Below are 23445 nucleotides of genomic sequence, written 5' to 3'. Positions count from 1 at the left end.
GCTACCCTGCCCTACCCTTTTCTTGGGTCTCTCTGCAGTGCTGGGTCATGCTGCCAGACTCTACCCTTTGGCAGTGCTCTTGGTATGACCCAACCTGGGTGTGGATGGTCCAGGGAAGCACATGGAATCTCTGGAGTCAGATATCCTGAGTTCCAATCCTGGTACCACCACTGAGCAAATGACTCTGTTTCTGAGCCTCACTTTCCTCTCCTGTAAACAAGAATAACTATGTTTATTTTATTATTTTATTTTATTTTGAGACAGAGTCTTACTCTGTCACCAGGCTGGAGTGCAGTGGGGCGATCTTGGCTCACTGCAACCTCTGCCTCCCGGATTCAAGTGATTCTTCTGCCTCAGCCTCCCGAGTAGCTGGGACTACAGGCAGGCGCCACCACACCCAGCTAATATTTGTATTTTTAGTAGAGATGGGGTTTCACCATGTTGGCTAGGATGGTCTTGATCTCCTGACCTCGTGATCCGCCTGCCGCAGCCTCCCAAAATGCTGGGATTACAGGCATGAGCCACCGTGCCCGGCTTAGCTATATTTATTTTATAAGGCTGCCATGAAGATTAAACAAAGTAGCATAGACAGAGCAGCAAGCTTATGAAGGTGCTTAGCAAATGGCATCTGTTTTTTTTGTTGTTTTTTTTTTTGTTTTTAAAAACGTCTGGGAAGTGCAGCTGGGGCTCACTGCTGAGGGTGAGCAGGAGACAGACACAAGGCAGATGATGACTCTGTCGTGTGACCAGCACTGGACCAGTTAGTTACTCTGCGAGTTTGGAGAAGGGACCCAAACTGATAGGGCCTGGGTGGCAGTGTAGCCTAGGGAAGGCCTTTCAAGACAGGGTTCCAGTGCCCTCGAGCGTGCATTTAACAAGGTTGGAGAGGAAGTCCTAGGCCGAAGGCACGGCATGAGCAAAGGCAGGGAGGCAGGAAAGAGCTTGATGAATTGGTGAATTCAAGTCATAGGATGTGTCCGGAACTGGGGTGCAGTGGCCAGGTTGCAGAGGGCCTTGCAAGCCACCACTGACGCTGATTTTACCCAGGGGTATACGGTGCGCTAGAGAAGGGCTTATGCAGAGAATGATGTGATCAGATTTGCATTTCAGAAAGGTTTTATTCTGGCTGCCCTGTGCAATCTGGACAGGAATGGGTAGGAATGGGCACAGAGAGGGTGCGGTCGCTCACGCCTGTAACCCCAGCACTCTAGGAGGCCAAAGTGGGAGGATTGCTTGAGTCCAGGAGTCAAGACCAGCCTGGCCTTCATAGCAAAACCCTATCTCTACAAAAAATAAAAAATTAGTCAAGCATGGTGGTGTACGCCTGTAGTCCCTGCTACTCAGGAGGTGAGGTGGAAGGATCACCCAAACCCGGGAGGTCGAGGCTACCGTGATGATTGCACCACTGCACTCCAGCCTGGGCAACACAGTGAGACCCAGTCTCAAAAAAAACCCAAAAAACAAAAAACAAAAAAGAGAGCCTGGAAGCAACAGACCCAGCATCTAAAACGAGGTCAGGCTGCCTTTTTTCATCACTCCAGGAGGCCCCAGCCTGGGCCTGGGGAACTTGGCTTCAACCGGCCTGGAAACTGACCTTCCAATGAGCCGATGCTAACTGGCCGCCCCAGTTTACGCTCCGGTGGACAGAGGTGCAACTGGCCCAACACTGCCCCCTGGTGGTTAAAAGCAAAAGCTCCCTGAGCATCGCTCAGTTTGGGCCGGGCCTCCTCCCTGCCTGCGCACCAAGTGTGCTGTCTGGTAGATGGACACAGGTTCACAGCTTACCTCTCCAGCTTCATGTTGTGTGATGTGATAAGTCACTTCCTGCCCTGGGTCTCACTTTCCTCATCTGTAAGCTGGGGATGGTGCCTCCTGCCTCAGCTTGGGCCTGGCACACAGTCGGTATTTGGGCGTGGAGCTGGCACCACATTTCCCACCGAGATGCACAAACGTCTAGGCAGCTTTCTCCCAATCCTGGGCCTTCCCTCCACCCCAGGAACCCAGCATCTCACTTTGTCCCACTGTGTGGCCCCCTGCCCCACACTGGCCTTCCCTGCAGGGGCCCACAAGCCATCAACCCTCATCTCCCCCACTTCAGGGTGGGGACCCCAGCGGCAGCTGACTTGGGTACTGGTTCCAAGTCTTCCACTGGACACAGAGGCTTTGGCCAGGCACTGCCCCCTGCTGAGCTTCGGGTTTCCTGGCCTATAAAATGGGGCTATAATCTCTGTCTGCTTCAGGACTTAATGTGAAGGAGCTGTGCAAACTGTGGAGTGCTGTGACATGAAGCTCTGGTGAAGACCTACTCTGAGCACTGCCTAGACTTTCTCACTGTGGTGTCCTCTCTGGCTTGGGCTCCTTGGGCGTTGAGGTGGGCTGGGGCAGGTGAGCCTTTCCAACAGCCATTGAAACACCCCCACTGGGGCCTGGCGTGGTGGCTCATGCCTGTAATTCCAACACTTTGGGAGGCCAAGGTGGGAGGACCACTTCAGGCCAGGAGTTCGAGACCAGTCTGGGCAACATAGTGAGACCCCCATTTCTTTTCTTTTCTTTTCTTTTCTTTTTTTTTTTTTTTGAGATGGAGTCTCGCTCTGTCGCCCAAGCTGGAGTGCAGTGATGGGATCTAGGCTCGCTGCAAGCTCCGCCTCCCAGGTTCACGCCATTCTCCTGTCTCAGCCTCCCAAGTAGCTGAGACTATGGGTGCCCGCCACCACGCCTGGCTACTTTTTTCTATTTTTTAGTAGAGATGGGGTTTCACTCTATTAGCCAGGATGGTCTCAATCTCCTGACCTTGTGATCTGCCCGCCTCGGCCTGCCAAAGTGCTGGGATTATAGGCATGAGCCACTGCACCCGGCCGTGAGACCCCATTTCTAAAAAAAATTAAAAAATAATTAGCCAGGTGCAGTAGTACACACCTGTGGTCCCAGCTACTCAGGAGGCTGAGGCAAAAGGATGATTTGTGCCAGGAGTTCAAGGCTGCAGTGATCTATGACTGGGCCATTGCATTCCAGTCAGAGAAACAGAGTAAGACCCTATCTCAAAGAAAAAAAAAAAAAGAAAAGAAAAAAGAAAAAGAAAAACACGCCAATGGGTTCACGACCTGCTGCCCTCCTCACCTGCCTCTCCCCAAAGACTGTGGTTCTTTTGGCAGCTGCACCATTCATGAATGCATATATGTATCGCATCCAGCGAAGAGACGGACTGGGAAGGGCAGGTCCCACCTCCATTATCTGGACAGGTGAGGCCTGGGTATTTCCAATTGCCTCATTTTGAGCAAGAGTTTTGATCTGTGGCCTCCTGCCAAGATTTTGCCATTCTTTCCTGACAAACAACATGGCTGTTTTGTAACCGGCATTATAAAATGGTTTTATTAATTATTAATAACTATCTAATGTGTACACAGTTGTCCATGAAGAAGTAGGAAATACCAGTGAGTTGTTACCAGTGTTGCCCAAGGCTGGGAGAGCCCTTCCAGCTTTCCTTTGGCCTCAGACACCCCTGCCCCACTGGCCTCCCACACCCCATTCCTGTCTGGAAGGCTCGCCTGCCGTCATCCCGCACATCTGACAGCTCTCCCTTCAGGGTCACCTCCTCCTTGGACAAAGCACACGTGACCCCTTGTCAGGTTTCTTGGCTGGGTGCTCCCCCAGAGTTTGGCTCCTGACCCCACCAAGCATGCATGGTGGCAATGCACCCACTTGATACTGATTAGTGACATCACTTCCACCTCCCTCCCTCCATGAGCGCAAACCTCCAGTTAACACAGCTGGGTCAGCCCAGGGTCCTCGGTGTCCCCAGAGCCTGCCATGCTTGGTGCTGGGCAAATACTCAATAAACACCCAAAAGCAGGCCGGGCCCAGTGGCTCACACCTGTGACCTCAGCACTTTGGGAAGCTGAGGCAGAGAGGATGTTCTAGGCAGCCTAGAAGTTCAAGACCAGCCTGGGCAACATAGCAAGACCCCTGTCTCTACTTTTAAAAAATTAAATTAAATTAACATCCATGAATGAATAAATGAAGAAACAAATTTGGGCGAGTCACTGCCCTGCTCTGGGTGACTTTTGTTTTTGTTTTTGTTTCAATTTTGTGAAACAGTGACAGTGTTAAAAATTAGACATGGAGGCTGGGCATGGTGGCTCATACCTGTAATCCCAGCACTTTGGGAGGCCAAGGTGGGCAGATCACTTGAGGTCAGGAGTTCGAGACCAACCTGGCCAACGTGGTGAAACCCCATCTCTACTAAAAATACAAAAATCAGCCAGGTGTGGTGGTGCATGTCTGTAGCCCCAACTACTCAGGAGGCTGAGGCGGGAGAATCGCTTGAACCTGGAAGGTGAAGGTTGCAGTGAGCTGAGAGTGCGCCACTGCACTCCAGTCTAGGCAACACAGACTCTGTCTCAGGAAAAAAAAAAAAAAAAAGAATTGCAAACGGGGTTGCTGAGGACATGTGCCCCTGCTGAGCTCCCAGTGTGCCCCTCCCCTCCTGGCTTGGTAGGAGATTCTGCTGTCACCTCTGCAGGTGACCACTGCTCACTGCAGTTCGGTCACTAGTGCCTGCACCTGACCCCATTTTTGTTTGCCACCCCCCCAGGCTGCCGGTATTCGTGATCACAGCCCTGTGATCAGAGCCTCAGGAAACACTTGTGCATGAGGCAGAGTAATCCTTACTGCCTGCAAGGAAACCAGACAAAGCTGTGCTGATGGAAAACTGGCTGTAGGTAGTTACATGGGCAAGAATCAGAGCTCAAGTCTAGGGACCGCTGGTTTTTAGGCAGAGGACGTCAAGGCAGAGGACATCACGGCTGAAGTGAGGTATTATGATCCCCCATCATGACAACCGGGGGGTCTTGTGAAATTTAGCACAGGGTCCTCCCAACTCCAGTTGGCCACAGCCTGCCATGGAAGCCAAGTGCCTCTGGGCACTCCAAATATCGCTGCATCTGGGGAAGCAGGAGACAGGGTGGCCACGCAGTGCAACAGGGTAATGGGGATGCCTGTCACATCTCAGATGCAGAGGCAGCCCCTGAACATGGGGATGTCCTGTAACACTTGCCCCACAGCCCAGGCCATCTCCTTGGAGCCAGCACAGCCATTTTTTTTTTAACCTGCCAATCTGCTCAAACACCCAGTTGGTACAGGAATGCCTCGTGGCGCTGGCTTTAGGAGTTTAGACGGTTTGCTGTTTCTAGCAGCAGAGCACCTGTTCAGACTCTACGTATATGCATCCATGAATGGTGCAGCTGCCAAAAGAACCAAAGCTAAATGTTGGCAGGATCACAGCAGGTGTGGAGGGGAGGTCACTGGGAATTCCCTGGAAACTCAGTCGTTACCTACTCAACTGGAAGGCTGAGCATGGCTTTGTCCTCTGATGGTTACCCATGCCGGCCCCACCTCTCCATTTCCAATTTTCTTTTCTTTGTTTGTTTGTTTGTTTAGAGATGGAGTCTGGTTCTGTAGCCCAGGCTGGAGTGCAATGGCACAATCTCAGCTCACTACAACCTCTGCCTCCTGGGTACAAGCAATTCTCCCGCCGCAGCCGCCTGAGTAGCTGGGATTACAGGCACAGGCCACCATGCTCGGTTAATTTTTGTAGTTTTAGTAGAGACAGGGTTTCTTTTTTTTTTTTTTTTTTTTTTTGAGACGGAGTCTCGCTCTGTCGCCCAGGCTGGAGTGCAGTGGCCGGATCTCAGCTCACTGCAAGCTCCGCCTCCCGGGTTTACGCCATTCTCCTGCCTCAGCCTCCCGAGTAGCTGGGACTACAGGCGCCCGCCACCTCGCCCGGCTAGTTTTTTGTATTTTTTTAGTAGAGACGGGGTTTCACCGGGTTAGCCAGGATGGTCTCGATCTCCTGACCTCGTGATCCACCCGTCTCGGCCTCCCAAAGTGCTGAAATTACAGGCTTGAGCCACCGCGCCCGGCCGAGACAGGGTTTCACCATGTTGCCCAGGCTGGTCTCAAACTCCTGACGTCAGGTGATCTGCCCACCTCGGCCTCCCAAAGTGCTGGGATTATAGGCATGAGCTGCCACGCCCAGCCCATTTCCAATTTTCCATCCAGCGTGGCAGAACAAGCTTGGATGGGCCCCAGTGCTCTGCTGGAACCAGGACTCTCACCCAGCTGCCTCCAGCTAGGCCTGCCCACCCCTGCTGACCTCCTACATGCATAGAACAGGGCTTCTCTCTCTTCAAGCCTGAAGCTGTGATGCCCACAAGGCCTGGGATCTACGCACACCCCCTGAAGCTGGAACACCAGGCATGGGCCAGTCCTGGGTGACTGGATCTTGTTGGGATGGATGAAAGGGCAGCTTCTGCAGGCAGGACCCATCCTCAGTGGACTGGATCATCTTCAGCATTCTCATTCTCAGCCCCATTCTCTGGGAACAGGGAAAGAGGTTCCTGTCTGAATCTTCAGCACGGCCTAGGCACTGGTGGCCCCTTCCTGCTTGGTCACTGTGCCAGGCGAGCCCACAATGAGCTGAGATGGTGACGTGGGAGAAGTGGCTCTCTGCAGCTACCTTCAGCACCACCCTGCCTGGGAGGTCAGGGGTCAGGGGAGTGGGTGTGAAGGGGTTGGAGCGCACAGGCAGAGGTGGCTGGGGTCTTCACTGTGTTGGGGAGGGTCTCATCGCCTTGAGACTCTGCAGTGTCTCCTCAGAGGCCTTGTCGGGAAGCAGCACCTCCACAGTGTAGCTGAGCTTCTTGGCATGCATCCGGCTGTAGGTGTTGTCGAAGCGCAGGACATCTGTGGTGATGGAGAGGTGATCAGGGAGCACGAACCCTGCATATCTGCAGGAAGAGCCAGCCCTGCACGGCTGCATCCCTGGAACCCTTGGGAATGAGCTGTCCAGGACAGTGGGTGAGCCTGAGGGTCAGCCTGTGCCCAGCCCTAAGCCCGTTGCTCACTGCCATCTCCATGGTAGCTTGTGCTACATAAAGGAATCATGATGGTCACCAGCACACAGAACAGCACACAGCTAGGGAGCAGGCGGCCTGGGAGCAGGATCTCGAGTTCCACCTGCAGGGAGGACCTGTGGCCTGGCCCATGGACACAGTACGCCCGTACTGCGTCCTCGCCTGGTTGCGGTTGCACAGGTAGCTCTTGGGCCTCTCCATGCACCATGCATTCCATCACACATTACAGCTTCCTGAATCCTCAAAGCAGCCCCATGCAGAAGGCAATGTCATCCTCATTTTACGGATGAGAAAACTGAGGCTTAGAGAGGTGATATGATCTTTTAGCGGTCACAGAGCAAGGGAGGGGAGGTACTGGGATTCCTTTATCCCAATGTCCCAACCCAGGGAGGAGCCCTGCTACCCCAGGAGGAATGGGCTGGGCTACGTAAGCTGCTTTTCCGTCTTGCAGAAGACATATCCTTCGATGCCAAGGTCCAGCATCAACTCAGGTGTGATGAGTCACGCAGACTTTTCTGTTTCTACTCTCCTAATGCTCCCTTTGCACAGAATGAAACAAGCTAATGTGTTGACTTAAGCATAAGCCACATCCTTCTCCTCCATAGGAAATCAGCCTTGGGTTCCCCTTCTCCTAGCTCAGTTCCCAATAGACGTGGTGGCCCTGAGCAATGCTGCTTCTGGTAAAGCTGACTGAGCTGCATCTGGCCTGGAAGGCCTGGGGGTGAAGGATAAACACCTGGAGGAAGTCACCTCTTTGGGACTCCTAGAGTGGGGTGGTTCATGCAACTGGGTGGTCCCCTTGCCAAGACCCCTGATTCTAAGTCCATGGCCTCTTACTTACCTGTCTCTTAGTCCAGTGACCCCGGTATAGGGGCTTCTCAGGAGCTGAGCCCAAGGCTCTAGGTTCTGAACACCAGCTCTTCCCCCACAATGAGTCTCTGCCCTCACACCCACAGGTAGGGGCCACTCATCCGATCCATGGCCCCAAAGCCAGCTCCCCTGGAGTTTATAGAGATCCCTCCACCCTCCTGAGAGCTGGAAAGAGAGGGCAAGTAGAGGGTAGACTGGCAGGGAAAACAATTCCAGTAAACCCTGCAGCTCTTACAGACGCCAGCCTGGAGGCAGGTGAGGCTCCCATCTTCAGGCACCAGGTGGGCGTTGTAGCGCTGGCTGGGCAGCATCTCCATCATCTCCCTAGCCTTCTGCCGCTCCCCCATCTTGGTCTTCAGGAAAACCCCAAAGCCGATGTCCCCGCCATCCGATGCGAACTGCCACCTGCAGTGGACAAAGCCCCACTGGCGACCCCCTGCCTGGGCTCCAGGCCCCTCCCAGCTGTTCCCAGGTGTGGAGTGGTGGCTGCGAGTGGTGGCAGTGATCCCTACCTGAGCACACAGCCCGGGAACAGGATCTCGTTCTCCACCTGCAGGGAGGAACCGCGGCCCACGGACACCGTGTGCTCATATTGCAACCTCACCTGATTGCACAGGTAGAAGCTCTTGGGCACCTCACCCCCGTAGTTGATCTGTGGGTGAAGGGGGTGTGTGGGCACTAGATCACAGCTTCTCCCCTCCTTCCCCATCCTCTGGGCACCCTGTACCTTGGTCAGGCACTTGGGGTTGCCATCGGGGTCAGTCATGGTCCCCCCAAACTCCACGGGCAGCTGGTCGGGACTGATGAATTTTGTCAGCTCCTGCTTCCAGTTGTCTGTGTGGGAGCAAGAGAGGGACTCCAAGGGGACTCAGGAGACTCAACAGAGGGCAAAAGGGGGCTGAGCCTGGTGAGGGGACCCGATATATCCTGGGTGTGCTCCCCTGGGCGCCTACTCCTAACTGTACCAAAGACCTTTATGTGGCTCCCAGTTCATGGTCTAGGACCCAAGGCATTGCCCGTGTGTGTGGAGGCTCACCAGGGGCAGTGCCCGAGTAGAGGATGAGCCAGGGAGAAGCAGGGTCTTTAGCGTCGACCTCTGCTTCCCAGGCAGATGGACACAACCAAGGGGCCAAGCCGCTCACCTCCCAGAATCACAATCTTCCTGCGTGTCTCCTCACTCATGAACGACTTGACCAAGTTGAAGGCCACGGGGAACAGTTTGGGGGCTGAAACACATGTAAATCTCTTGAGAAGCTGGACCAGAGAGGACATGGGGATACAGAGCCACAGTCAAGAGCAGGTGCTGGACAGGAGTTGGACAGATATGGATTCTGCCACTCTCTGTTGTGTGACCTTCAGCAAGTTACGCACCATCTCTAAGTCTTAGTGCAGTTAACTGGAAAATGAAGGTGAAATAATGTATGTATAACACCTGGCACAGTTGCTGGCTTTCAATAAGTGGTTGTCTCAGGCCGGGTGCAGTGGCTCAGGCCTGAAATCCCAGCACTTTGGGAGGCAGAGGCAGGCAGATCACTTGAAGCCAGGAGTTCAACACCAGCCTGGCCAACATGGTGAAACCCTGTCTCTAATAAAAATGCAAAAACTAGCTGGGCGTAGTGGTGCATGCTTGTAATCCCGGCTACTCGGGTGGCAGTGGCACAAGAATTGCTTGAACCTGGGAGGCAGAGGTTGCAGTGAGCCAAGATCGTGCCACTGCACTACAGCCTGGGTGACAGAGTGAGGCTCCATCTCGAAAAAGAAAAAACAAATTGGCCGGGCGCAGTGGTTCAAGCCTGTAATCCCAGCACTTTGGGAGGCCGAGACGGGTGGATCACGAGGTCAGGAGATCGAGACCATCCTGGCTAACATGGTGAAACCCCGTCTCTACTAAAAAATACAAAAAACTAGCCGGGCGAGGTGGCGGGCGCCTGTAGTCCCAGCTACTTGGGAGACTGAGGCAGGAGAATGGCGTAAACCCGGGAGGCGGAGCTTGCAGTGAGCTGAGATCCGGCCACTGCACTCCAGCCTGGGCGACAGAGCGAGACTCTGTCTCAAAAAAAAAAAAAAAAATTAAAAAAAGAAAAAAAAAAATAAAAAAATAAAAAGCAAATGGCTGTCTCCCCAACCCAGTTGTAAGGGGTTGAACACAAGCTGGCTCTGGGGTCAGCAATATTGATTCCCCAACAGTATCTCTTCTTTTCCACACTCCAGGTTGTCTGGAATCTTCCTGTGTGTGACATTTACATTAGACCTCCTGTCCTGCCCTGAATTACTCACATTCAAGTGAGCACTGTCTGTGGGCCAAGCTCTGTGATCCATCTTCTCCACACACTGTTTCATTTAACCTCATAGTTATCTTTGGGGAGGGGGCTACTGTATCTTCATCTTACAGAATGGGAAACTGAGGCTCAGTGAGGTTAAGCAGACTTGGATAAAATCATAGAGCTAGTTAGATCTGAATCAGATCCTCTGACTCTGGAACACATGACATCACCAGGGCAGCCAGGGACCATTCCTGCTCAAAGTGTGTCCATCCATTAGTGTGGTCCATGGACTATCGGTTCCCAGCCCACACTGACATAAGTAAGTAACAGTAAACATTTAGAAACTTATAACTTGACATTGTTGCAACATACCAGTGCATGATTTTGTGTATTACAAAAATATGAACCTGTGAAGGACTGAAACTAGAAAATAACGCCAGAGGCCAGGTGCGATGGCTCACTCCTGTAATCCCAGCACTATGGGAGGCTGAGGTGGCTGGCTGACCTGAGATCAGGAGTTTGAAACCAGCCTGGCCAACATGGGGAAACCCCATCTCTACTAAAAATACAAAAATTAGCCAGGCATGATGGCATGCACCTGTAATCCCAGCTACTAGGGAGGCTGAGGCAGGAGAATCGCTTGAACCCAGGAGGCGGAGGTTGCAGTGAGCAGAGATCGTGACACTGCACTCCAGTCTGGGTGACAGAGTGAGACTCCATCTCAATAAATAACTAACCAGAAACCAACCACACAAAACCTGGTTCCTCACAAAGGATGGTTGAAGAAGCTTTTAACTCCACGGCTTACCTATTGTACCCCCCGATTCCTGCTTCTCCCTCCCCAGGAGGTCATCCCGGTCATGGGCTTACCTCGAATAATAATTAAATTCTTCAAAGTCTCAGGATAATTTGCTTCCAGGATGCTAAAAAACTGTGGAGTCAAGATGAGTCTGGTTGGGGCTCTGTTCCATCACCTCCTGCCCATGGGTTTCTGTGGTCTCTGATGCTGCTGAGACAAGAGGCCCATCCCTGGCCCATCCTACCTTCCCCACAAGCATGTGCCTCCTCCTCTCTGTTATTCTTTTTTTGTTTGTTGATCTGTTCTTGAGACAGGGTCTTGCTCTGTCGCCCAAGGTGGAGTATAGTGGCACAATCACAGCTCACTGCAACCTTGAACTCCTGGGTTCAAGAGATCCTCCTGCCTCAGCCACCCAAGTATCTAGGACTACAGGCACGTGCCACTGCACTGGGCTAATGTAAAAATTATTATTATTGGCCGGGCGCGGTGGCTCAAGCCTGTAATCCCAGCACTTTGGGAGGCCGAGACGGGCGGATCACGGGGTCAGGAGATCGAGACCAGACTGGCTAACACGGTGAAATCCCGTCTCTACTAAAAAAATACAAAAAACTAGCCGGGCGAGGTGGCGGGCGCCTGTAGTCCCAGCTACTCAGGAGGCTGAGCCAGGAGAATGGTGTAAACCCAGGAGGCGGAGCTTGCAGTGAGCTGAGATCCGGCCACTGCACTCCAGCCTGGGCGACAGAGCGAGACTCCGTCTCAAAAAAAAAGAAAATTATTATTATTATTATTATTATTATTATTATTATTATTGGTAGAGATGGCATCTCACTGTGTTGCTCAGGCTGATCTTAAACTCCTGGGCTCAAGCGATCCTCTCGCCTTGGCTTCCCAAAGTGCTGGGACGATAGGCGTGAGCCACCGTGCCTGGCCTCTTTGTGTTACTCTTGCTCCTCTTTCTCCTTGGAGGGTGGACTCTAGGCCAGCATCATTGGCTGGTCTGTGGAGCCCCTGCAGGGCATACCCACTCCTCTATCTCACTGGATTCTCACAGCAGTTCACAGCTAGGGCTCACAGCTGGGAGCCGCTGCCCACACCAGCCCCAAACCAGCCGCCCACCTTACCTGCTGGTAGACCTCCACAGCTGGCTTCCACAGGTGCTTCAGGCTCAGCCCCTCCATGTCAAACACCATCAGCGCCATCTCGATCTTCCTGCCCAGCTGCTTGGGACAGTGTCAGCATATAGGTCAGAAAACAGCTCCAGCCAGGAGATCCTGGCCAGAGAGACTTGGGCACCTCTCCCCACCTTCCTGCCATCCCACCCTCTGGCAGCCCATAGTGTTTTCCAGACAGATGAAAAACACCTCACCTTCATGGGTGGGTAAGTGTGGGAGAAGTCCACACTCCACCAGGGCCCTGAGTGCTGAGGGCTGGGGAGGGGGAAGGTGCCACCCCTCTCTGGTCCTGGTGCCACCCTATAGACAGATGAGGCCCAGCTCCACCCCAGCTGCTCACCTTCTGAGTCTGCAGCTCACACTCATGCAAAAGCAGCTCACAGACCTTGATGCGCTTCCGGATCAAATCCTGCTTGGAGGCCGACAGCAGGAGACCCTTGGGGTCGAGGGACCCGATGATGCAGAAGTACACAGGGGAGCCTTCGTAGTCGTAGCCACTAAGACCACCCGAGTCATACAGCTGGATGACCTGGAGGTGTGGGGAAGGTCCTGACTCAATCCAGCTCACTAGGCTGGGTCCCTACTCCATCAGGCGGTTGGATGTGGTGGGTGGGAGATGAGGTCAGCGGTGGGGGGCCTCAGATGGCCTGGGGGATGCTGCTCAAGGCTCACCTCGGGGGGCTGCCACGTGACGATGTTGTCCAGGTCTTGTTGCTTCCGGAACTCCATGTGCTGCAGGGACACAGCAGCAGCTATAGGATTCTGCAGGAACCTGGGGACACCAGGCTAGGTCCCTCTGCCCACAGCCACCAAGATCCTGCCAGAGCATACCCAGGCTCTCCGGGTATGGGGACAGGACGTGGGCTGGTGGGACTTGGGTCTGATGCAGAAAGGGATCGGGGGAGGAAGAAAGAAGGAACAGGAGAATGGGACAGGGCCAGAGTCTCTACCCTTTTGCCGCAAATCCCTGGGTCACAGTGCATGGAAGGCGGGCCAGTAGGGATCAGAGATCCTTACCCTCCGGAGCATGTCCTCAGATTTCTGCAGGTCAAAGTTTCGAGCTGCAAGAACAAGAGGAGGTAAGTAGAAGCTCAAGGCTAGATCTAGAAAGAGCCATTCCCTAAAATCTCATGAGGAAATAGCTAAGGTGTCCCCAGCCTTTTCCTGACACCCCAAGAATACACTGAACATCTAGAAATAGCTGTTTGTTTGTTTTTTGAGACAGGGTCTTGGCTCTGTTGCCCAGGCCAGAGTGCAGTGATGTGATCATAGCTTACTGTGGCCTCTGGCCCAGGTGATCCTCCTACCCCAGCCTTCTGAGTAGCTGAGACTACAGGGCCACACCACCACGCCTGGCTAATTTTTTTTAGATTTCTTTTTTTTGTAGAGATAGGGATCTTGCTATGTTGCCCAGGCTGGTCTTGAACTCCTGACCTCAAGCAGTCCTCCTGCTTCAGCTTCCCAAAGTGTTGAGATTACAGGCGCGAGCCTCTGTGCCCGACCTAGAAATGTTTTTTTAATAAGTTAAGGATCTTTAATCATCTAGAAGACTGGAGAGCCCTTGATTGCAGTTTCCAGTCTTCCTACAACCTTCTGGAGGCCAGTCTAGCCTGTATTTGATGTCCCTCAGGAAGCAGAGATCCCCCTGCCACCTGCACAGTGTTAGGGGTGGTGGGGAGCATGGGGTTTGGATTCACACAGACTGGGGCTTAAAGTCTAGTGTTGCCCTTTTATTTCCTGTGCAACCTTGAGCAAGTCACTTACCTTCTCTGAGCCTTAGTTTTTTAAATCCGTTAAATGAGAACACTATCTGTTTCAGTTATTCAAAGAACAACATGAGATAATGTATACAAAGTGCTTGGCCCAGTACCTGGCTCACAGTAGGTTCTCAATAAACAGTAGCTCTCATGATTACCTATTTTGAAGAAATAGACACACTTTAATTGAAAACGTGATGATCTATTTTAGAAATGCTTTGACTGTTGCTCTCTGAGACCCCTGGCTCACTGAAGAATTTGTCCACTCATGGAGCTGAAACAATATGCGAGGTCAGAGATTTTCAGATGGAAGGGATCTCAGATGCTAACCAGGCCTCCTCTGCTCTGACCATGAACCAGTTCCAGAAATCACTCCTGGCTGGGCGTGGTGGCTCATGCCTCTAATTCCAGCACTTTGGGAGACCAAAGTGGGCAGATCACCTGAGGTCAGGAGTTCGAGACCAGCCTGGCCAACATGGTGAAACCCCGTCTCTACTAAAAATATAAAAATTAGCTGAGCATGTTGGCAGGCGCTGTAATCCCAGCTACTCAGGAGGCTGAGGTAGGAGAATCGCTTGAACCTGGGAGGCAAATGTTGCAGTGAGCTGAGATCGTGACACTGCACTCCAGCCTGGGGGACAAGAGCAAGACTTTGTCTCAAACAACAACAATAACAACAACAACAAAACCCACAAAACTTAACCAGTTGTGGTGGTGCACACCTGTAGTCCCAGCTACTCGGAAGGCTGAGGCATGAGAATCACTTGAACCCAGGAGAAGGGGGCTGCAGTAAGCCAAGGTCGCACCACTGCACTCCAGCCTGGGTGACAGAGTGGGACCTTGTCTTAAAAAAAGAAAAAAAAAAAAAAGAAAGAACCCCCAGTGCAACAGCTCAGCCTTGATTATCTCCCACGATGGGGAGTTCATTACCACAGAAGGCATTACCATTCCATTCTTCAGCAGCTTTGACTGAACCCAAATCTGCCCTGTAATGATTCCAGCCGCATCATCAGAGGTCAAACAAATAGATGTAATCCCTTGTTAGTGTGCCAATTCTGCAAATATTTGAAGATAAGCCACCAAGTTCACCTGCCTGATCTTTGCTCTGGGCTATGTATTTATTAAAATCACCTTCTGTGTCAATTCTATTAAGGAGAACGTTCTGTGATGATGGAAATATCCTATACCTGAGCTGCTCATTAAGGTAGCCGCTAGCTGCCTGAGGCTACGGAGCAGTTGAAACATGGCAAGTGTGATTGAGGACCTGGAGTTTTAATTTAATTTAATTGTTACAGTTATATGTGGCTACAGGTTATCAGACTGAAAAGGGCAGTTCTATATACTTCAGAGATTTTAAGATTTTTGCTGTCCAGGTCTTATGTGTTATAGGTTAAACTCCTGGGTATTTTATGGACTTTGTTGCTGTTTTGAATGGTATCTGACTTTTCATTTTTTTTTTTTTTTTTTTTTTTTTTTTTTGAGACAGAGTCTTACTCTGTCACTCAGACTGGAGTGCAGATCTCAGCTCACTGCAACCTCCGCCTCCCGGGTTTAAGTAATTCTCGTGCCTCAGCCTCCTGAGCAGCTGGGACTACAGGCACGCGCCACCATGCCTGGCTAAATTTTGTATTTTTATTGGCCAGGCTGGTCTTGAACTCCTAACTTCAAGCGATCTGCCTGCCTTGGCCTCCCAAAGTGCTGGGATTACAGGTGCGAGCCACCATGCCCTGACCACTACTGATTTTTATATCTGGCAATATTGCTGAATTTTCTCTTGAGTTCTAGAGGTTTTCTGTTGATCCAGTTGATTTTCAAAGGAGACAAGCAATTTCTCTGCAAATATTTTAACTCCTTCCTTCTAGTCTTTACACCAATTATTATTTTTTTCTTTTCTTATAACATTGGCAAAGGTCTCCAGTTCTACATTTAAACAGTAATGTTGATTGATATTGTTATTCTTTCCTTGTTCCTGATCTTAAAGAAAATGCATCTAAAATCCTCTAATAAGTGTTAACATTTAGCAGAGGATTTTTGTTACGTAACCATTATCAAGTAAAGGAAACTCCCTTCTATCCCTAGATTGGTAAGACTTTTGTTCTGTCTTATAAGAAGGATTTGAACCTTTTCAAATGCTGTATCTGCATTAATTGAGATAGCCGCATAATTTCTCATTTCTAGCACTTATTAATGTTTTCAATGATACTGATAGATATTCTGCTGTTGAAGTATTCTTGCACACCTAAGATAAACTTCCCTAGGTCACGCTGCGTAATTTTTTTTTTTTAGACAGAGTCTCGCTCTGTCGCACAGGCTGGAGTGCAGTGGTGCAATCTCGGCTCACTGTAAGCTCTACCTCCGAGGTTCAAGCCATTCTCCTGCCTCAGCCTTCCGAGTAGCTGGGACTACAGGCGCCCGCCACCACGCCCAGCTAATGTTTTTGTATTTTCAGTAGAGACGGGGTTTTACCCTGTTAGCCAGGACGATCTTGATCTCCTGACCTCGTGATTTGCCTGCCTTGGCCTCCCAAAGTGCTGGGATGACAGGTGTGAGCCACCGCACCCAGCCAGTCACGCTGCATAATTTTAATGTCTTATTGGATTCTACTACATAATATTGATTTAGACTACCTTTTTTTTTTTTTTTTTTTTTTTTAATTGATGGGGTTTCACCATATTGGTCAGGCTGGTCTGGAACTCCCGACCTCAGGTGGTCCACCTGCCTTGGCCTCCCAAAGTGCTGGGATTACAGGTGTGAGCCACCGCGCCTGGCCTGATTTAGACTTCTTTATATCTACATTTATAAGTAAAATAGGCTGAGAATTTTCTTTTTTAAAAACTTTTATTAGCCGGGCACGGTGGCTCCTGCCTGTAATCTCAGCACTTTGGGAGGCCAAGGCAAGCAGATCACTTGAGGTCAGGAGTTCAAGACCAGCTTGGCCAACATGGCGAAACCCTGTCTCTACTAAAAATACAAAAAATTAGCCAAGTGTGGCGGCTCATGCCTGTAATCCCAGCTAGTCAGGAGGCTGAGGCACGAGAATCACTTGAACCCGGGAGGTGGAGTTTCCAGTGAGCCGAAATTTCACCACTGCACTCCATCCTTAGCAATAAAGCAAGACTCTGTCTCAAAAAAATGATAATAATAAAATGAAATTTTAAAAATTGTACTGATCTAGCTTTGAAATCAAATTTACTCAAACCTTATAAGGTAACTTTCACTCTCTCATAGGTTCTTAAACAATTTGTATGAGCTAGAAATTAACTGTTTTTGTTTGTTTTTTGAGACGCAGTCTCTCTCTGTTGCCCAGTCTGGAGTGTGATGGTACAATCTCAGCTTACTGCTACATCTACCTCCTAGGTTCAAGCGATTCTCCTGCCTTAGCCTCCCGAGTAGCTGGGATTGCAGGTGCCCGCCACCATGCCCGGCTAATTTTTGTATTTTCAGTAGAGACAGAGTTTCTCCATGTTGATCGGGCTTTTCTCGAACTCCCGACCCCAGGTGATCCACCCACCTCGGCCTCCCAAAGTGCTGGGATTACAGGCGTGAGCCACCGCGCCCGGCCAGCTGGTCTTAAAACTCCAGAGGAATTCATCTGTAGAACCACTGGAGTCTGAGTTTTGGGGGAGCGGAAGATTTTGCTGCCATTTCGATTTCTCTAATATTCATCGGTCTGATGACATTTTCTATTTCTTCTTGCTGGATTTTGGTCTTATATATTATTTTCTAGGAATGTGTCTTTCTTCACTTGGATTTTCAAATTTATTAGTGTATATTTGTTCATAATCTTCTCTTATAGGCCTAAAAAAGAATCAATTTATAGGTAATTTTCTGTTTTGTTGTTTGTTTGTTCTTTGAGACAAGCCATCCTCCTACCTCAGCCTCCCGAATAGCTGGAACTACAAGCATGCACCGACACGCCTGGCTTATTTTTGAATTTTTTGTAGAGATGTGGTTTCATCATGTTGCCCAGGCTGGTCTTGAACTCCTGGGTCAAGGAATCCTCCTGCCTTGGCCTCCCAAAATGCCAGGATTACAGGAGCGAGCCACCGTGCCTAGCTATAGGAGATTTTTCAATTAGGAACCAGAGTGTGGTTTCTTGTCCTATAGACAGTGGTTTGGGCAATGCTCATGGGATATGAGGACAGATTTTTTTTTTTTTTTTTTAGTAGCACCTACTATGTGCCAGGCGGAGGGGACCAGGGCAGGCACATCCCTGCCCTGATGGAACTGGCATCAGATGAAACTAATGGAACTGACTGACAGATGTGGGATGAAGATAAGGAAAAACAGAAGGGGTCAGGCAGAGTGGCTTATGCCTGTAATCCCCGCACTTTGAGAGGCTGAGGTAGGAGGATCATTTTGGGTCCAGGGGTTCGAGACCAGCCTGGGCAATGTAGTGAGACTCTATGACCCTGTGTCTACAAAAAAATAAAAATAAAAAGATAAAAACAAAGGAAAAGAACTTCAGAAGGAGGGTTGGGAAAAGCCCCTCGGCATGAGGCCTGGGAGAGGGTCCCCTGCCAAGCTCAGCCTCAGGAGTAGCCCTCCTGTTTGCCTGGGTCTTGGGTTAGTGAGGCCAGGAATAGTGGAGCTGATGCTGCAGTGGACGATGGGGCCATGCCAGCAGGTCCCGTCACCCATGGCATGAGGTGGGAGGCATCAGGACACCCAGCCCCCTTCCCGATCTTGGATCCTTTTTCTTTCCTATGACCTGGAAGCCTAGGTACCTGCAATCCCACTCCTTTATCAAGGACACACCAAGCACCCCCAAAGCTGGGTTTTAAACCCAGAAAGACTCTAAAGGAGGAGAGAGGACTGATGCTGTATCAAGGGGCTTCAAGAAATCAACTGTCCCAACTCCTTCTTTAGTCCAGGCTGGGGGCAGTGACATATTCACTTGTCAAAAACAAACAGAAAGTGCCACAGCCAAGGGGCCTTAAGGAGGACAAGACAACTAAATATAATGTGGGATCCTGGATGGGATCCTGGAAGAGAAAAATGAAGGAAATCCAACTAATATATGAACTGTAGTTAATAATAATGTATCCATATGGTTTATTAATTCTAACAAATGTACCATCATCATCATAAGAAGAGGACGTTAATAATAAGGAAAACTAGGTGCAGAGTATATGGGAACTTTTTGCACTATATTTGCAATTTTCTGAAAATCTAAAACTATTCTAAAAATTAAAGTTTTTATATATATATATATGTGTACACACACACACACACACACACACACATATATAGATATATTTTTTTAAGACAGAGTCTCGCTCTGTTGCCCAGGCTGGAGTGCAATGGCATGATCTCGGCTCACTGCAACCTCCACCTCCTGGGTTCAAGTGATTCTCATGCCTCAGCCTCCTGAGTAGCTGGAACTACAGACACGTGCCACCACACCTGGCTAATTTTTGTATTTTTGTAGAGATGAGATTTCGCTGTGTTGGCCAGGCTGGTCTCAAATTCCTGGCCTCAAGTGGTCCGCCCCTCTCAGCCTCCCAAACTGCTGGGATTACAGGCGTGAGTCACAGGGCCTGGCCAAAATATTGAAAAAAAAAAAAAAAAAAACAGACAGAAAAATTCAGAGGAAGAATTAGTCCCTGGTAGGGACTTCCTTTTCTCAGGCGCTGTGTGCAGCTGCGACCTCATTTGACTCACAGCACCCTGAAGGTAGGGACCAGTATTATGTCTATTACACAGAAGAGGAAAGTGAGGTTGAGACAGTGAACGGCTTGCCATGGGCACACTGCTAGCTCTGGAACTCAGTCGCAACTCTGCCCCATTCCAAAGCCAGCGTTTTACACCCTGCACTGTATGCTTTCTGGGCTGACTCCTGACTTCTCACCCATCTCAAGTTCAAAATCCATTCCATGAGGCGTAATGAGTTAAGATGAATTTTTCCCTAAGTCCTGGGGCAGTGTCTGTTACTATCATTAGTATTTTGAGATGGGGTTTCACTCTGTTGCCCAGGCTAGAGTACAGTGGTGCAAGCTCAGCTCACTGCATCCTCCACCTCCCGGGCTCAAGTGATCCTCTCACCTCAGCCTCCTGAGTAGCTGGGATTACAGGTGCTCAGCAGTACACCCAGCTAAGTTTTGTATGTTTTGTAGAGATGAGGTTTCGCCATGTTGCCCAGGCTGGTCTTGAACTCCTGAGCTCAAGCAATATGCCCGCCTCAGCCTCCCAAAGCACTGGGACTATAGGCGTGAGCCATCGCATCTGGCTTGTTATTTTTTTTAGACTGCTGCTGTAATTCCTAGAAGAAACTGCTTCTCTACCATTCACTAAATCCAATTCCTTAAGTGTTTGCTGGGCACCTGCTCAGTGCACTAGGGCACCTCGGTTCCTTTAGGGGACAACAGAGCCCTGTCCTCGGGGAACTTGAGGTAGACCCAAAGGCAAGTACTGAAGACAGTGCTCCGCAATATCTGCCCTAAGGGCTGGCCAGGCCAGAGGCCAGTTAAGTCCTAAGGATGTCCTGGTTGTTAACTGTAACCTCACCCCGGCGCTGTGCCCACCTGTTGCCTCATCCTTTCTTGACAGATGAAGAAACTGAGGCTCAGTGGGGTTTTGTGCTGTGCTCAAACACAGGCGAGCTCAGATTCTAGTCAGAGCAGGCTGATTCCAGAGCCTGTGCTTTTTTTTTTTTTGAGACGGAGCCTCACTCTTGATGCCCAGGCTGGAGTGCAATGGCGGGATCTCGGTTCACTGCAACCTCCGCCTCCCGGGTTCAAGCAATTTTCCTGCCTCAGCTTCCTGAGTAGCTGAGATTACAGGCATGTGCCACCACACCGGCTAATTTTGTATTTTTAGTAGAGACAGGGTTTCCCCACGTTGGTCAGGCTGATCTCGAACTCCCAACCTCAGGTGATCAACCTACCTCAGCCTCCCAAAAGTGCTGGGATTACAGGCGTGAGCCACCGCGCCCGGCAAGCTTGTGTTCTTTACTACTCTACAGCTTCGTTCCCCAAAGCCTCCCACTCCTCTCCTGAGACCCTCCTTCCTTCCCTCCCTCTCTGCCTCCCCTGGTCCCTGCAAGCCTCACCTAGCAGCCAGCGTAGGAGGAAGTAGTCATCAGCATTGGGCAGCATGGGCAGCAGGTTCTGGAGGTTCTCCCGGAACTGAGCGGGGGAGGAGCTGATGGTCAGCGGAACTCTCAGGACCTTGGGGGCCACCAACCCTGCCCCAACCCTTCCCACCTCATCCACCAGTCAACTCCACCTGGAGACCATGCAGGGTGCTGCCCTGAACAACTTTGCCATCTGAAAACAGGGAACCCTCCAGCCCAACATAGGAAAAAGAGTTGGGTCCTTCCCAAAATTTGGGGGTGCCCTACACACAGGACTCCCATTCTACATGTCTAAGGTGGGGCCCTGGCATCCCTATTTTTAATTTTTATTTTATTATGATTATTATTTTACTATTACTATTATTATTATTGAGACAGGATCTCACTCTGTTGCCCAAGCTGGAGTGTAGTTGCATGATCTTGGCTCACTACAACCTCCGCCTCCCGGGCTCAATAGATCCTCCCAGCCCAGACTCCCAAGTAGCTGGGACCACAGGCACACAAGACGCCCAGCTAATTGTTGTACTTTTTGTAGAGATGGGGTCTTGCCATGTTGCCCAGGCTGGTCTCAAACTCCTTGGCTCAATCTGCCCGCCTTGGCATCCCAAAGTGCTGTCATCACAGGCATGAGCCACCGCGCCCGACTGACAGCCTTATTTTTTCAAGTATCCCCGGGAGATTCTGCTGCAGGCCAGCTAGAGGGTTTTAGGAATGTTGTCCCTGATACTGCATCTTAAGGGTTTAGATTTAGAGGCAAGTTACCAAACCTCTCTGAGCCTTAGTTTCCTTATCTGTGAAATGGGGATAATAATAAACTTGTGCCAACCAAAGGAGTTTGTGCACATAAAACACTTAGCAGGCTTGGCTCCAAGCAGGTGTCAGATAAATGTGAGCACTCAGCTAGCGTGGATTGCCTGATACCCCAGACAGTGGAGGCTGTATGGAAAAAAACAGAGGCAGAGGTCAACAGACAGGGGCTGAAAGAGAAGCCACGAATGCCTTATCAGGACATCTGTTGGGGCTGTCGGGGAGTAAGTGTGCCTTTTCCTACTGGCAGAGTTGAAGGATGTCATTTAAAGTTTGGGTCTGAGACTGAGGCTTGGGTCTGAGAAAGAGAGGAGATCTCACTTCCCTGGGGACTAACAGAGCTGAAGGCAAGAGCTGGGTTTGAAGGTGAATCTGTGAATCCAAATTTGGGATTAGAAATATGAGGCCAGGCGCAGTAGCTCACACCTGTAATCCCAGCATTTTGAGAGGCCAAGGTGGGTAGATCATAAGGTCAGGAGTTTGAGACCAGCCTGGCCAATATGGTGAAACCCCATCTCTACTAAAAATACAAAAATTAGTCAGGTGTGGTGGCGGGCACCTGTAGCCCCAGCTACTTGGGAGGCTGAGGCAGGGGAATCGCTTGAACTCAGGAGGCGGAGGTTGCAGTGAGCAGAGATTGTGTCATTACACTCCAGCCTGGAGGACAGAGCAAGACTCCATCTCAAAAAATATATATATATATTACAGATAAGGAAGTTTGGGCCCTATGAACAAATCACAAAGAGAAACCAAACAAACAAATGTTGCAACCTGAGCATGAAAAGGAGTCTGTCTACCCAAGGCTGCCCCAGCAGCCGGATGGCAGCGCCAATCCCTCCCCCACAACCCGGGAACAAGGACCAGGGCCGGGTGGTAGAGAGCAAGCAAGGTCAGAAGACTGGATTCGGCCCCAGGTCACCCAGAGAGAGACTCCTGTCCCGCGTGCTGCACGTAGCGGCCTCAGCAACCGCACTCAGGACCAGAGGGCAGAACAGCGGCGCTCTCTCCAGGCTCGGTGTTCCAGCCCTTACCATGGGGGCTCCAACCAAGTTGGGCAGCGCCAGGCTGCTCAGGGCCCCTCCCCAAGCCTCCCAGCCCACGATGCTCCTCACCCTGGACAGCACCTCCTGCTGCTGGGGGCTCAGGTCCCCGACTCGGCCGCTCATGGTGCCCGCCGGCGCAGGTCCGTCCGCCGCCGGGGCAGGTCCGTCCGCCGCCGCCTGGTATCCGCCGCCGCCTGGTTGTGCCTGCTGGGCCAGATGTTGGTCCCGCCCTGACGAGAGAGGCGCTGGTCCTGCCCCGCCCCGCCCAGCCCAGTTCTCTCCTCCCCTCGAGGATTTTTTGCTGTGGTCACCAAGCGCACCCTACCTGGGACAGGGAGGTGACCTGCCCGGAGAATGACCTGGGGCAGCTGGAGGCCCCCACCTCCAGGCCTCCTTACTGCGGGGGCTCCCGCCTGTTCGCAGGTGGCAGGAAAGATCCTGAGATCCTCTTTCCAGCAAAATGGAGGAAATTTTTTAAAAAAAAATTTTTTTTTCTTATTTTGAATTAAATAGAGACGGGGTTTTGCTATGCTGACCAGGCTGATCTGGAACTCCTGGCCTCAAGCAATCCTCCCACCTCCGCCACCCAAAGTGCTGGGATTAGGTATGTGAACCACCACACCTGGTCAACATGGAGGAATTTTTAATAAACCTGGCTCAACTCTCTAGGACCCCCAGGGCTTTTGTCTAAGGACCCCCAAGCTCCTTCCCCTGCCTTGAACACAGCCTGGGACGTGTCAGTGTTCA

At 50.9% G+C, this 23445-nt stretch overlaps 1 protein-coding gene across 3 annotated transcripts; it reads right to left on the bottom strand.

Annotated features, from left to right (window-relative positions):
• Positions 1-6439: 6439 nt before the first annotated feature.
• On the bottom strand, positions 6440-22897 carry LOC103223168 (SEC14-like protein 4). 3 transcript variants are annotated; one of them, XM_007975407.3, is made up of 12 exons: positions 22768-22897; positions 20825-20900; positions 13034-13077; positions 12689-12748; positions 12357-12545; positions 11966-12061; positions 10916-10976; positions 8924-9007; positions 8509-8615; positions 8294-8433; positions 8017-8186; positions 6440-6741 (listed from the first exon to the last, which is right to left on the bottom strand). In XM_007975407.3, the coding sequence occupies exons 1-12, from the start codon at positions 22819-22821 to the stop codon at positions 6602-6604; spliced, it is 1221 nt and encodes a 406-aa protein (XP_007973598.3). In that variant the 5' UTR covers positions 22822-22897; the 3' UTR covers positions 6440-6601. The 3 variants fall into 3 exon arrangements, with proteins under 3 accessions (XP_007973598.3, XP_072862914.1, XP_072862915.1); XM_073006813.1 differs by having other exon boundaries at positions 6711-8186; XM_073006814.1 differs by lacking the exon at positions 20825-20900 and having other exon boundaries at positions 6711-8186; positions 22768-22867.
• Between the last annotated feature and the right edge of the window lie 548 nt (positions 22898-23445).

The sequence above is a fragment of the Chlorocebus sabaeus genome, chromosome 19 (genome assembly GCF_047675955.1).
Source record: "Chlorocebus sabaeus isolate Y175 chromosome 19, mChlSab1.0.hap1, whole genome shotgun sequence".
Lineage (NCBI taxonomy): Eukaryota > Metazoa > Chordata > Mammalia > Primates > Cercopithecidae > Chlorocebus > Chlorocebus sabaeus.
The sequence above is the reverse complement of the archived record's forward strand: the minus strand, read 5'-3'. Positions and strand labels throughout refer to the sequence as shown.